The 15,916-nt window shown below is 44.1% G+C and overlaps 1 protein-coding gene across 1 annotated transcript; it reads left to right on the top strand.

The window, feature by feature from the left end:
* Positions 1,032–1,997, top strand: LOC109230307. Its single transcript, XM_019395819.1, has 3 exons — positions 1,032–1,463; positions 1,680–1,889; positions 1,944–1,997. The coding sequence occupies exons 1-3, from the start codon at positions 1,032–1,034 to the stop codon at positions 1,995–1,997; spliced, it is 696 nt and encodes a 231-aa protein (XP_019251364.1).

Below are 15,916 nucleotides of genomic sequence, written 5' to 3' on the forward strand. Positions count from 1 at the left end.
TGCATCTTCTGTAGAATAAGGGATTGTTCTCCGGGTCACACATTGAAGACCCTCAACAACACCTAAAAAATTTTCTGTCAATTTGTATGACCCAAAGGCAGCCAAATGTGACCCTAGAAGCCATCAAGTTGTTACTGTTCCCGTTCTCGGTGACTGGGGAAGCTCAGACTTGGCTGAATTCGCTCCCAATAAATTCCATTGCCACTTGGGAGGAATTAGTCAAGCAGTTCCTGAACAAGTTTTACCTGCCCAACAAGACTTCAAGACAGATTGATGAGATATTAGAGTACAAGCAGAAGCCCACTGAGACCTTGCAGAAAACATGGGAAGGATTCAAAGGGATGCTAGTGAAGTGTCCCCACCATGGTATACCAGACTAGATGCTCGGCCAGAGATTCTACATGGGGTTGGCATACAATTTAAAAGCAAATGTAGATGCTTCAGCTGGGGGTGCATTCTTGAGCAAAACTTCCACAGAGTGCAAGCTTCTTCTTGACAAGATGTCTCAAAATTCGAGCTGGATGACGAGAGACACAACACTCACTCCAATAGTGCATTCTGTCACTCTTGACCCAAACAATACACATGCAGAAACCATAGCCACTCTTATGACCCAGATGAGCTTGATGACAAAGAAAATTGATGAGATGGGTACAAAGCAAGTGCATATCATTGACACAACAAATGGAGGACTGTGTACACCTTGAATTAATCAGTCTTATGTGTGTTCATGGAGTGGAGAAGGTGACAACCAAGGGTTAAAAGAGGTTATGAATTATGTCAACAATTTTGGGGGTCAGAGGCATGGAGGACAACAATGGGTACCAGCACCCAACCAGCAGTACAGACTGAACATGCCACAACCTGGAGGTATGCGGCCCCAAGGCCAAATGGTGCCATACTAGAGACAACAGGGCTATCAACAGCAGCACCAGCAACAATTCACATATCAGCTACCTCATCAGCAACAAGACAGCAACATGGTAGAAATCAGGGGTATGCTGCAACAACTCATTGGAACAAATGGTAAGATGCAGGAAAAGTTGCCAGTGCATGACTTAGCAATTAAGGGTATTGAAACTCAACTGGGGCAGCTGTCCATGGCCTTAAATAACCGCCCCCAGGGAACATTTCTAGCCGACATGAACATTAACCCTAAGGAGCAAAACCTGAATCAGCTGATGGTAGTAAGTCTCCGGAATGGGAGAGATTTAGACAGGGAGCAAGAAGTTGGTCAATCCAGAAGAGAGACTACACCAGCCACTCCAGTTCCATTAGAGATAGATGAATCAGCAGAACTCACTGAAGTGGTAGTTGAACAGGCTCAGGTTGATAAGGGTAAGGCTAAAGAAAGTGAACAAGTTGTAAAACAAGTGGTACCTCTTGCGCCACAAAAGTCCAACAAAGAACAACCAGCAAGCAATGGACAAAGAGTGATGCCTGCATCATTCCCTCAGAGACTGGCAAAACAAAAGAAAGAAGATTATTACAGGAAATTCATGGAGATGCTTCGTCAGATTCAATTGAAAATCCCTCTGATGGATGCTTTGAGGGAAATGCCAGGCTATGCAAAAATGATGAAGGACCTGATGTCACAAAAATTTGACTTTTAAGACCTGTCCACAGTAACTCTTACACAGACATGCAGCGCAGTAGTGACAAGACCCATGGCTTAAAAGATGTCTGATCCAGGTAGCTTCAGTATTCCGTGCACTATCGGGAGTTATGCTTTTGCAAAAGCATTGTGTGACTTAGGAGCCAGCATAAACTTAATGCCTTTGGCAATATATACAAAACTGGGCATTGGTAGAGCTAGACCGACTTCGATGCTGTTGCAAATAGCTAACCGCACGGTTAAAAGACCGACGGGGATTCTTGATGATGTGCCGGTACAAGTGGGAAAGTTTGTATTCCCTGCAGACTTTGTTATTCTGGACTGCCAGGTAGATGAGGAGATACCCATCATTCTGGGGAGGCCATTCTTAGCCACTGGGTGAGTATTGATTGATTGTGAAACTGGGGAATTAAAAATGAGGTTGAATGATGAAGAAGTAATATTCAACGTTCAACAATCCATGAGGAGACCCAGTGAATATACAAATTGCTCACTAGTGGAAGCTGTGGATGTGATCCTGTATGAAGAAGATAAGACCCTGAATGCCAAAGATCCATTGGGAGCTTGCTTGACAAATTTAGAGGAGATGGATGGTGAAGGGTTGGCAGAGTGGGTCATGGTACTCGAAGGCCAAGGATTCTGGAAGAGGGAACCTCAGTTCGAGCCCCTTATTTTCGAAGAGAGAGCTACACCACATGCAAAACCATCAATAGAGGAACCACCACAGCTGGAGCTGAAACCGCTTCCAGCCCACCTCAGGTATGCTTTCTTGGGTCCCAATTCTACTTTGCCTGTTATTATATCATCTGGTTTGCTAGCTGTACAGGTAGAACAATTACTGCAGGTGTTGCAAGAATGCAAAACTGCCATTGGTTGGACCATGGCAGACATAGAGGGTATCAGCCCGGCCTTCTGCATGCACAAGATTCGTCTGGAAGAAGGGCACAAACCTTCCAGGGAACATCAATGAAGGCTACCCGAATATGAAAGAGGTAGTGAAAAAGGAGGTAATCAAGTGGTTGGACGCGGGCATCATCTTTCCCATCTCTAACAGCAATTGGGTAAGCCCCGTCCAACGTGTACCGAAAAAGGGTAGAATGACAGTCGTACAAAATGAGAAGAATGAGTTGATCTCGACTCGTACAGTCACAGGGTGGAGGATTTGCATGGATTACAGGAAATTAAATGCAGCCACCCGAAAGGACCATTTCCCCTTACCCTTCATTGACCAGATGTTGGACAGGTTAGCTGGGCGATCCCATTTTTGTTTCTTGGACGGATACTTGGGCTACAATCAGATCTCAATAGCCCCGGAAGATAGAGAGAAAACGTCCTTCACATGTCCGTATGGCATCTTTGCCTTTTGGAGGATGCCCTTTGGACTTTGCAATGCACCGGCCACATTCCAGCGGTGTATGTTATCCATTTTTACCGACATGGTCGAAGAGATTATGGAGGTTTTTATGGATGATTTCTCCGTGGTAGGGGATTCATTCGAAGATTGTCTTCACAACCTTAAAAGAGTGCTCAAACGATGTGTGGAGACAAATTTGGTGCTGAACTGGGAGAAGTGCCATTTTATGGTACAAGAAGGCATAGTGTTGGGGCATAGAGTGTCCAAAAAGGGGATTGAAGTAGACCATGCAAAAGTTGATGTGATTGAGAAGCTCTCAGCACCCACTTCAGTGAAAGCAGTGAGAAGTTTCCTTGGGCACGCCGGATTCTACAGGTGGTTCATCAAGAATTTTTCAAAAATTGCTAACCCCTTATGTAAGCTGCTTGAAAAAGACCAGCACTTTATGTTTTCTGATGATCGCAGGTTTGCATTTGAGGAGCTGAAGAAGAGATTGGTGACTGCACCCACCATTGTTGCACCCAACTGGGAGCAACCATTCGAGCTGATGTGCGACGCCAGTGATTACGCTATATGAGCGGTTTTGGGGCAGCGCAAGGAGAAAATTATGCACCCAATTTACTATGCAAGCAGGATGCTTAGTGGTGCACAGCTAAACTACACGGTCACGGAAAAGGAAATGCTCGCTATAGTGTTTGCCTTCGACAAATTCAGGTCATACCTGATTGGCTCGAAAGTTATTGTTTATACTGACCATGCAACCATTAGGTACTTGATAGCAAAGAAGGAGTCAAAGCCCCACTTGATTCGCTGGGTTGTGTTTCTACAAGAATTTGACCTGGAGATTCGTGATCGAAAGGGGACAGACAACCAAGTAGCAGACCATCTCTCGAGGTAGGAAGGGGTAGAAAAGAGAACGGAGGTTGAAGATATCATTGAGACATTCCCGGATGAACAATTACTTGCTGTGACAATGGAGGAGGCACCATGGTATGCTGATATTGCTAATTACTTAGCATGTGGTATTGTACCTCATGATCTCTCCTCAATTCAAATGAAAAAAATTTTCTGTGATTGTCGGGCGTATTATTGGGACGAACCTCTATTGGTCAAAATATGTGTTGATAACATGATCCGACGGTGTATCCCCGAGCAAGATCAACCCTCTGTTTTGCAGGCTTGCCATGCTTCGCCATATGGTGGACACTTTGGAGGAATTCGCACAGCAGAAAAGGTGTTGGAATCAGGCCTGTATTGGCCTACATTGTTCAAGGATGCCCATGCTTGGGTCAAAAGCTGTGATGAATGTCAAAGGACGGGCAACATATCCCGTCGTCATGAGATGCCAATGACCACAATCCAAGAGGTAGAAGTGTTTGACATGTAGGGGGATCGACTTCATGGGGCCTTTCGTCAGCTCATACGGTAACACGTATATACTGGTTGCCGTTGACTATGTCTCCAAGTGGGNTCCAGCCCATTCGTCTTCAGATGGGCCAGAGAGGCGGGTAGTGAGTATTACGTTTTCAGGAGGCGGCCAATGTGGCCCGGAGGATCGAGAAAGTTCTGCCACAGGGGGGTGGTCATAGGTCAGACAAGAGACCCCGTCACTCAGGTCGATTCAGTGGTGCCTCATCTGGAGGCAGGGATTCTTATGATAGGGGTCAGTCTTCCAGGCCCTTTCAGTCAGCCCTCCAGGCTTCACAGGGTGTTCCAGGCGATCGTGGTTCTCGTGGGCAGTATTCTGGTCAGCAGCCCATCAGTGCACAGCCTCTTCAAAGTTTTTGTGGAGGTCATTCGGGTCGTCAGGGCCAGTCTCATCGTACAGAGGGATGTTATGAGTGTGGCGAGTATGGTCACATCAGGAGAGCTTGCCTGAGATTGAGGGGTACACAGTCACAGCAGCAGGGTCCTCGCCCCATGATTCAGGCACCAGGTGACCCACAGCCTGCCCAGCCAGCCAGGGGCAGGTGTAATCATAGAGGTGGAGGTCGAGACCCTAGAGGTGGAGGCCGGACCGCCAGAGGTAGGGGTCAGCCGGTAGCCGATCGTCCCAGAGACATGGTTCAGGGAGGTTGGGCTGACCCCCGGTTTTATGCTTTACCAGCCAGACCAGAGGCCAAGTCATCAGATGCCGTTATTACGGGTACCATTCTGGTCTGTGATAGAGATGCGTCAGTGCTATTTGACCCTGGGTCTATATATTCATATGTATCGTCTTATTTTGCACCCTGCCTGGCTATGTCTAGTTATGCTTTGGACATTCCTATTTATGTATCTACACCGGTGGGTGACTCTATAGTAGTCGACCGGGTGCATCGTTCCTGTGTGGTTGTGTTTGAGGGTCTTGAGACCCGTGTTGATTTACTGCTTTTAGATATGGTGGATTTCGACGTTATATTGGGGATGGATTGGTTGTCCCCGTATCATGCTATCTTAGATTGTCACGCCAAGACCGTGACCTTGGCTTTGCCAGAATTGCCCCGACTAGAGTGGAGAGGGACTTCAGGTCATGCCACTCGCAGTGTTATCACCTATGTCAAGGCTCGACGCATGGTCGAGAAGGGGTGTTTAGCTTATCTCGCATATGTTCGCGACTCCAGCGCAGAGGTTCCTTCTATTGACTTTGTTCCTATTGTTCGAGAGTTCCCTGAGGTTTTCCCTTCAGACCTGTCGGGCATGCCGCCCGACAGGGATATTGATTTCTGTATTGATCTGGCTCCGGGCACGCAACCCATTTCTATTCTGCCGTATCGCATAGCCCCGCCAGAGTTGAAGGAGTTAAAGAACCGGTTGTAGGAATTACNGCATTGCGGCAGCTGAACTTAAACATGGAGACAGCGGGCACTAATAGAGTTAATGGGTTGCATGAGCTTGAGGAATTCCGGTTCGAGGCATTCGAGAGTGCTAGACTATATAAAGAAAGGATGAAACTGATGCATGACAAGCACATCTTGAATCGGAACTTCAAACCCGGAGAATTAGTGCTGCTATATAACTCAAGATTGAGGTTGTTCCTAGGTAAGTTAAAGTCGCGATGGTCAGACCGTTTGGAGTGGTGCAATTGTTCCCAAGTGGAGCTGTGGAGATCAAATCTGAAGATGGGACGAACAAATTCACAGTGAATGGGCAGAGGTTGAAACATTACCTTGGAATGACTGAAGAAAAAGGGGATAGCGTAGTGATAACATTGGAGGAGCCCCAATACACAAATGAGGAGTGATGACATGAGCCTGCATCGTGCCGCGACGTTAAATCAGGCGCTGCGTGGGAGGCAACCCATGTTTTCTTTTGTTTCTCTTTTTGTTTTGATGTTGTACTTGATGTATATGATACTAACCCTTTTTTTAGTGTACCGGGCAAGATTAGTGCATAGTGGGAGAAGTCGGGGTCTAGAACCAACTCTGGAAAGGTAAAGATCGCGGCAATTTGGACATATTCTGTCTCTACCGCGACCGCGGTGGGACCGCGGCACGAGCGCGGCGAATTGCAACTATTCTGTTTTGCTTTTCTTTTTTCACCGCGACCGCGGTCGGACCGCGACCCGGGCGTGGTGAACTGCAACTATTCTGCCCGCCCAGGTAAGTTTAATTAATTTTGTTGTTTTATTTATTTTTTTTTATTTTTTTATTTCTTTCTCTTCCTTCTTTTTTTCTTCTAAACCTAACCGCACCCCCCTCAGTTCTCCCACTCCTCATTTTCACGCTAAACCCCTAACCTCACGCCCCTTCTTCTTCTTCTCTTCCCATCTCTCAGAAACCCATTTCTCCCCCCCCCCCACACTTCCGACTCCTTCCTCCCCAACCTCCATTATACTCCAACTTTACAAGAACCAGGTATGTCATGATTTCCTTCTCTCTTCTTCTCCCCTTCTCTTTTGCAATTTTTAATGTTTGAGTTGTTGTAGTATCTATAGTTAAATTTTTAGTTTTCTTTTCTTCTTTTTAGTGGGTAATGTGTAGAATGTAGTAGAGCAGGGCATGGTGTTGTTGTTTGAAGTTATTTGTGGTGGGTGGAGTTGTGAAGTGATTGTGGTTGATTTGGGGGGAGAGTTTGTACTTCCATGGGATAAGTGTGTTAAATCATAGTTCCATGCACACCAGGTGCTTGTGAAATTGCCCCAATTGAGCTGTAATGGTTAATGTGACCATGGTGGTGGTGAAGTCTGAGTAACCACCCCGGGTTCACACAACTCAAACCCTCACTAATAGTAGCCCTTGTTTTGTCAGGTATAATGCATCAATCCAGGAAAAGACGTGCCACAGATTCCTCTGCTAGTGGGCCAGGGGGTTCATCCAGAGCTCGTGCACAGGCTAGTTCGAGCCAGTTTGACCGCACTCGGTTTGTCTCCAAAGCGGCTAAAGATAGATTTACTGCAAAGACATCCAAGAAGCTGGTGCCTGAAGTACACATTGACAGGCATGCCTTGCGGGTTGAATGCCCAAGTATCTGTGAAGAATTGAGGAGGCGTCAACTGAATATCTTCTTTAATGAACCGGAGGAGGGCAATGTACTGATGGTAAGAGAATTTTATGCGAATTGCCCGGACCATGTTGATAGGGTTGTCACAGTACGAAATACACCGGTGGATGCGTCTCTTGAGGCCATCCGCCGAGTGTACAGGTTGCCGGTCATNTTTTTCACTTTTTCAAAACCCAAAACATAAGAGGCGATTTTCCAAACGATTCTACTTCTTCAAAACGATTGGTAAGTGATTTCTAACTGATTTTCTAAACTCCTTAACATCCTTAAACATAATTTCAACTTCAAAACAAAGATTTTAATGGGGAAATTGGGAATTTAGGGTAAAACCTAGGTTTTCTAAAATTGGGGGTTTTGGACCTCAATTCGAGGTCCGATTCCAAAATAACTTACATATTTGAGCTCATGGGGGAATGGGTAATCGGGTTTTGGTTCGAACCTCGGATTTTGACCATGTGGGCCCGGGGACATTTTTGACCTTTTGGGGTAAATTGATGAAAAAGCTATAATTAGTCATTGGGTTTGATTTGTTTAGCACACATTGATAACATGAAGTCCTTATTGCATAGATTTGGGTGAGTTGGAGCCGAATTCGAGAGGAAAAGCGATTGTGGAGGATTGTATTGGTCGTGGAAGTTGAGGTAAGTGTTTGGTTTAACCCTAGCTTGAGGGAATAGGAGTCGAGTCTTGTTTGCTCATTGCTAAATGATCGAGTACGATGTATAGGCATGGTGACGAGTTCCTATACATTGGGGTCTAGCATGACCGTGAGTCCTTATATGTGGATTGTTTGGATATTGTTATGCCTTCCATGCTTAATTGATGGCTTCTATGCGTTGTAAACACCTTGTGAAAGATATTGTGATTGTGGAACTTCGTGGAGCATTGGCTCGGTCTGAAACACAAATGGTGAGAGTATATGAGATGAGGAATGCCTTGGATCTTGTCACGAGTGCTAATGAGAACTAGGATATGAAAATGAAAGAAAAAGAGAAATAACGATTTACTCTTGCATGGTCATTATTAGTTGTTTGTGTACCCTTGTTGGGATTTCCTTCCAAATACTTGTTCACTCCTTGCCCTTTATTTGTGACATGTTGCTTGGGCAAGGTTGAGAGGTAGACATTGCGGATCGGGTTGCACGCCGCAACAGTGATAATTGTGGATCGGGTTGCACGCCGCAACGGTGATAATTGTGGATCGGGTTGCACGTCGCAACAGTGATAATTGTGGATCGGGTTGCACGCCGCAACAGTGATAGTTGTGGATCGGGTTGCACGCCGCAACAGTGTTGAAATATAATAGGGTCGGGTTGCGCGCCGCAACAGTTAGTGATACAAACGTGCTTAGTGTTGGTATTAGTTTCTTGATCGTCGAAAATTATAAATTGCACCTGGATTGATTACTTGGGATTTACTGTTAATATCGTTATCTCCCCACAGCATATTTCCCCTCCCATACTGTTAGTTGCCTTGCACTTCGATTTCTGCTGTACATTTATAATTGCACAGGTTTATGTGAGGTCCAGTCTAGCCTCGTCACTACTTCGCCGGGGTTAGGCTAGGCACTTACCAGCACATGGGGTCGGTTTTGCTGATGCTACACTCTGTGGATTTTTGCACAGGTCCAGGTATTGAGCAGCAACAGCAGCATTAGCATGGGGGCGAACCTTCAGTCTAGAGAGACCCGAGGTAGCTTGCAGGCGTCCGCAGGCCCGGCGTCTCCCTTCTATCTTTACATTTGGCTGTCATCTCATTGTACCTGAGATAAACATATATGTTTCTTTCAGACTTTGTATGTAGCACTCCTTAGATGTTCGTGAGTATGTGACTCCAGTCCCGGGGTAGAGACGTATGATGGAATTTCTGTATTTCATTCAGTTATATAAATTTAAGTCTTCCGCTAATGATTTTAATTCCATCGCCTTTATTTAATGTCGTTAATTGTTAAAAAGGAACAGGTGTTTAATGAAATTGCTAATTAAGTTGGCTTGCCTAGCTCCTATTAGTAGGCGCCATCACGACCCTCGAGGGTGGGAAATCCGGGTCGTGACAGAATGCTTGTGAGAGTGGGGGGAGTTTTCAGAGCTTCTAAACATGTCACTTAAGGCAAAGAGGACTGCCTTTTATAGGCATAAGGGAGGGCAGCCCTTAATTTTCTAGTTTCTTTTCAGTCCCTCTTTATTTTTCAGTTTTCATTCATTCAGTCCTTTATTTACTGACTTGTGTCTCAAGTTATACCACCTATTTTCTGAATTTCAAACTTAAAACCCATTCTAGAAGGTCCTAGTGGATTCCAGTTTCATCTATCATGTTCTTATGCAATTCTAAGTATCTAAACTACCCCTGAATTACCCGAAATTACCATCTTCAATTAACTGACCCAACCCCCTTAACCATGGTTAGCAACCATGGTTAATCAGCCAAATCCAACCACTATACTAAAAATCAGATTACTTGATTAAGATAAACTTCAGTTATTCCAAACATTGATCAAACTGACAATCCTAACAACTCTGTTATTCAAATAATGATTAAACAAGGCTGCCTAAAAACATAATTACATCTATACTAGCAGGAACAAAACTGAATTGAACAAAACACATATCACAACCAGACGAACACACTATTACTATCAGAAGAAAAGCAAACACATCAAAACTGAATCGAAAATAACAGATAATCCAATTACACTAACAATTAATCACTTGAGCTAATTAACTGACATTTTAATGTTCAAAAGTAAAGCAAAATCATATCAGGATTAAACTAAACTAAAAATCAAAACAGGAATTAACGCGAGACTAATTGTCACCAAGAACACAGTCGAATCAAACACTCACGAGACGAAGAAATAACAAAATTACAAATAAAACTTACTGATTGGACCAGCCTGAACGCCTACTCGAATTAGGGTTCATGGGAATCTAAATTTAGGGCTCGTGGGATTCTGCCTGCTTATCACCTCAAAAATCAACCAACTCCGGTGAGATTCGAGCACCATTGACACTGGATTCGCCATAAGAGGAAGGAGGAGACCATGTGGTATGAATTTGAGGCCGATTGGGTGAACTAGGATTTTGAGGTAATCTTTGATTTGAAATACAAAGACTTTGACGGGGATTTGGGAAAAAGGTTTAAGGATTTGAAAAGAGGAGGGTGAGGAGGCTCTGTGGTGTAATTTTGGTGGTGAACGGAGCCGGCGCCGCCGTGCACGGTGGTGGCGGCGCCTAGGGTTTTGTAGATTTGAGGGGATTGGNAGTATCTATAGTTAAATTTTTAGTTTTCTTTTCTTCTTTTTAGTGGGTAATGTGTAGAATGTAGTAGAGCAGGGCATGGTGTTGTTGTGTGAAGTTATTTGTGGTAGGGTGGAGTTGTGAAGTGATTGTGGTTGAGTTGGGGGGAGAGTTTGTACTTCCATGGGATAAGTGTGTTAAATCATAGTTCCATGCACACCAGGTGCTTGTGAAATTGCCCCAATTGAGCTGTAATGGTTAATGTGACCATGGTGGTGGTGAAGTCTGAGTAACCACCCCGGGTTCACACAACTCAAACCCTCACTAATAGTAGCCCTTGTTTTGTTAGGTACAATGCATCAATCAAGGAATAGACGTGCCACAGGTTCCTCTGCTAGTGAGCCAGGAGGTTCATCTAGAGCTCGTGCTCAGGCTAGTTCGAGCCAGTTTGATCGCACTCGGTTTGTCTCCAAAGCGGCTCAAGATAGATTTACTGCAAAGACATCCAAGAAGCTGGTGCCTGAAGTACACATTGACAGGCATGCCTTGCGGGTTGAATGCCCAACTATCTATGAAGAATTGAGAAGGCGTCAGCTGGACATCTTCTTTAAAGAATCGGAGGAGGGCAATGTACTGATGGTAAGAGAATTTTATGTGAATTTCCCGGACCATGTTGATAGGGTCGTCACGGTACGAAATACACCGGTGGATGCGTCTCTTGAGGCCATCCGCCGAGTGTACAGGTTGCCGATCTTCACCGGAGAGACGGATTATTACCAAGAGTATCAACGCCCACATGTCTGGTGGCAACCAATTATTGAAACAATCTGTGTGGCTGGCCGGGATCCAATATGGATAAAGCCGAGAATGACCCTGAACTCCCAATCTCTTACTTGGGAAGCTAAGTGTTTGCTTACAATCATCAACAGCTGTTTGCTGCCATCCAGCAACACTACAGATGTTAATGGGCCAAGAGCAGCGGCAATTTATTGTTTTGTAACCCACCACGATTTTGATGTGGCCCGGCTCATTCACGATGAAATGTTCATTCGCTCCCCGGAAATACTCGAAGGGTTCTACTTCCCTTCCCTGGTCACCAAGCTGTGTCGTGCTTCACGAGTTCTTGAAAATCCCATAGTAGATGGGAGGTTGCCATTAAAAGCCCCATTCAAGGCTAGCAAAATCACAGTTGGGAAAGAGCAGGCTGTGGCGGATGATGATGATGCCGATGATGATGATGAGGGAGCTATGCATGCTGCCGCCCCACCGGTGCAGATTGTTGATGAGGCGGGCCCATCACAGGCCCACCGGAGTACCTGAATGACTGCCTTGGAACAGGAGATGGCTGGCCTACGCACTTCGGTCAATGACTTGAATGCTAGAGTTGACACTTTGGCCACTCAAAGTGCTAGGTCTGAGAAAAAGATCATGGGCAGGCTCCCGGCACTAGGACGAGCGTGTCACCTCGATTCTGGCACTGTCTCCAATCAGGACTGAGCACTTACTCTGCTTTAATTTCTTTGACACGGGGACATGCCAAATTTTTAAGTGTGGGGTGGGGGGAAGGTTGTTGTTGTTGTACAATTGTATAAATCTGTTTGGTGTTTTTGGTTGCTGTTAATTAACTTCGACTTGGCCCGACGACGGACACCTCTCGACAGGTCTCTTGAGGGACTTAAGTCGAACAAAAAAAAAAGATTTTCGTCTGTTAGGTAGTGTATCAACTCCCCCTTGGTTTTTCTTTAAACCACGGTTCTTTTTCAAGGGTTTCCATTTGAACCGGGTGTAGTTAGTTTTTTTACTTTTTGTTAGTTTAGGAATTTTTGGGCGAGGAAAGATTAGAAAGAGGATCCCTTGAATCCATGGTACCTTGAATATAGATTGCTTTAGTGTGACACTTAAGCTCATTAGTTGACTCTAGCAATAAAGCCTTAAATTGTGTGTTCTTCAGTTGGCTTAAGCACTTTGAGCAGAGTGTTGGATGGTCGTAACTGAATTGAGTCATGTGCCATGTGTGAGTGAGGCTTTGTGTATTCTATGCTAACACTCAATGCCTAGAACTTGCCATGTGTGTGTATGAAGCGAAATGGTAGTCTTAATTGGTCTGAAAAGTGATATAGGCGTTTCCTTGTTGAACCTATCTATATATGTTTTCACCCACCTGAATAATATTATGATTCTTCAGAGCTCAACGGGCCCTTCCCCTTCGAATCAAACAAACAAAGAAGGGAATCCCGTTAAGTTCTTACGCTTTTATGTTGATGACTCAATTCATTCGATTACTACAGGGATGAACCCAATCCGGAATATGAACCATAAAAGAAAATACCTATTAAACCGATTACAAGAATACCAGCTACAGTACCTATTATCCAAAGAGGAATCCTTCCAGTAGTATCGGCCATTTACCCCACTTCCCTCCAGATTTCATCAAGTGGTCATGCTAGAGACATAAACAGTCATGGATAATTAAATTATGAGATCCTTCCGAATGAACTAAGAGAATCTTATTTATTCTCTTTCGTTTTCTTAATTGAAGAAATAATTGGAAAATAAAACAGCAAGTACAAAAATGAGTAATAACCCCCAGTAGAGACTGGTACGATTCAATTCAACATTTTGTTCGTTCGGGTTTGATTGTGTCGTAGCTCTATAATTTGGATTAAGTTTATCGTTGGATGAGTGTATATATCCTAGTTAATCCCTTTGAGCCTGTAATCCTATTTCCTTGGAAACCACATTACAAGCCTTACCCAAATTTTGAAGTACCTATCTTTTTGAACCCTATCACCTCTTAGAAGCACTTGATTGTAATGAATATGGAAAAGCTAAAGTGTGGGGTGGCTGGTTGGGCTTTCGAGTGGAACCAAGAAGACATAAAAAACAAAAGGGGTGCACTGTGTGATAAACAATATTAGAAGCCACCAGAATCTGAAAAAAAAGGAGAAGCGACTGAGCTGAATAATTTTTACAAGAATAAATCTCAAAATGGGGGTAGTCTTTACAAGAGAAAGTGTGCTTAAAGAAGTAGGGGGTTTAACTCAATGATGTAAAGGTGGAATGAAGGTTTGATAAAGGTATGGGCTTAAAAGTGAAAAGTGTATTGAAGTGCTTAGGGAGGTGTAGCCACTATACCCATATGTATCCTACCTGTCCCGCAGCCAACATTACAACCAAATAAAGTCCTACTTGATTCTAGACCAAATGGGCTCGATTAGTCGAGTATTACACTACGGGCAAGCCTATGATGCGTTGTTTGTGGCATAAGAATTTATTTCTGAGGGTGAGTGAAATCTTACGTATTTGAATTCCTCATTGTGTGAATTGTAATGACCATGACACAAGTCTCTTTTGTGGTGAGTAGGCACATGATTCATGAAGGGAAGGTAAGTCTGGACCTCTGACTGAGAGTATGAAAGCCGGTTAGGGACATTACGTGGCTAGAGAGAGAGTTCACTCTTGAGGTTAGGATGTTACACTAAGGTAATCTATCCATGTGAATTATTCTTGGTATAAGGAGTAAGGAAGTGACCCAGAGATGATTAGGTCTATAGAGTGTAGTTTTGTTGCTAGAGGACTAGGAACGGTTTAAGTGTGGGGTGTTAATAGTAGCCTATATTATGCGATGTAGATGCTATTTATGCTCTAAATTAACCATACTTTATTGATGTTTTAAGTGCTAAATGATAAGAAGATGCTCTAATTGAGTTTTTTATGCTTTGCAGGAGCTACTCCGAGTTAGGAGAAGGATATAGAGTGTTTTGGGGTCAAAAATGAAGATACAAGACCCATCGAGAAGAGCCCGGATGAAAACGAGCAAGAAAAGGCGACGAAAAACTGGGCAACAGTCCACCGCGACCGCGGTCGGGCTCGGCTGGAACTAGGTAAAAGAAAGGCGAAAAACTGAATAGTCAAAAACGACAGCGGTCGGATCGCGGTTGGCCCGCGACCGCGGTCGATCTGGAGAAGGCCAAGAAAATGTAAGGGCTAAAGTGTAAAGCGTGAGAAACTTATCCTAACCCTATATAAACTCAACAAACTCGCCCAAGTCAAGGTTAAGCTTGTTTTTAGACTCAATTGGAGGCAAGAACAAGTGTGAGAAGATCAAGACACCATTAGAGTTTTTCATTCTTCTTCTTGTTATTATTATTTTGTGAATTATGAATGATTTTATGGTTTTATCTTGTTTTACCATGAGTAGCTAAACATTTAATTTAGGATTGATGGAACCAATTGTTAGATGAAGTTTTGACTCAGTTTTGTTATAATCGAGCCGGGTTTATTATATGATTGTTGTCACGACCCGGATTTCCCACCCTCTGGGGTCGTGATGGCGCCTACTCGTAGAAGCTAGGCAAGCCACGAAATGTAGAAATCTTAACTCGTTCCTTTTAATCCTTTTTAACAACTTAAAATAAACAGGTGATCAACATTAAAATAATTGCGGAAGATGAAATCAAGCGGAACACTTAGTCAAATCAAATACTAAAATCAGTACAAAAATGCCAATATATGCCTCTACCTAAAAACCAGTGTCACAATAACCACGGACTGTCTATGAGTGCTACATACAATGTTTGAAAAAGGAAATACAATCTGTCTCGGAAACAAGTGAAAACAGAACATAATCATAGATAGAAGAGAGCGCCGGGCCTGCGGATGCCTGCAGGACTACCTCGGGCTCTCTGGCTGGACTGAAGGCTGGCTCCCAGAGTGCTACTGCCCAAATCGGTATCTGCACATAGTGCAGAGTGTAGTATCTGCACAACCGACCCCATGTGCTGGTAAGTGTCTGGCCTAACCCCGGCGAGGTAGTGACGAAGCTAGGACCAGACTCCAGATAAACCTGTGCAGTTATATAATATACAACGAAAAATAGCAGGAATAAACAATTTAAATGGGAGGGGGTACATGCTACGGGGAAAAAATGCCAAATCCAGCAGGAAATAAACAGAGATCTGAGAGAACAACTCAGAATCTACGACAAAATAATAATAATACTGTTGCAGCACGCAACCCGATCCAATATAACATTGTTGCGGCGTGCAACCCGATCCATATTTAGTATTGTTGCGGCGTGCAACCCGATCCATATTTAATGTTGTTGCGGCGTGAAACTCGATCCATACATAGTATTGTTGCGGCGTGCAACCCGATCCATATATAGTATTGTTGCGACGTGCAACCCGATCCATATATAGTATTGGTGCGGTGTGCAACCCGATCCATA

Source organism: Nicotiana attenuata, chromosome 7 (assembly GCF_001879085.1).
Source record: "Nicotiana attenuata strain UT chromosome 7, NIATTr2, whole genome shotgun sequence".
In the NCBI taxonomy this organism is placed as follows: Eukaryota; Viridiplantae; Streptophyta; class Magnoliopsida; order Solanales; family Solanaceae; genus Nicotiana; species Nicotiana attenuata.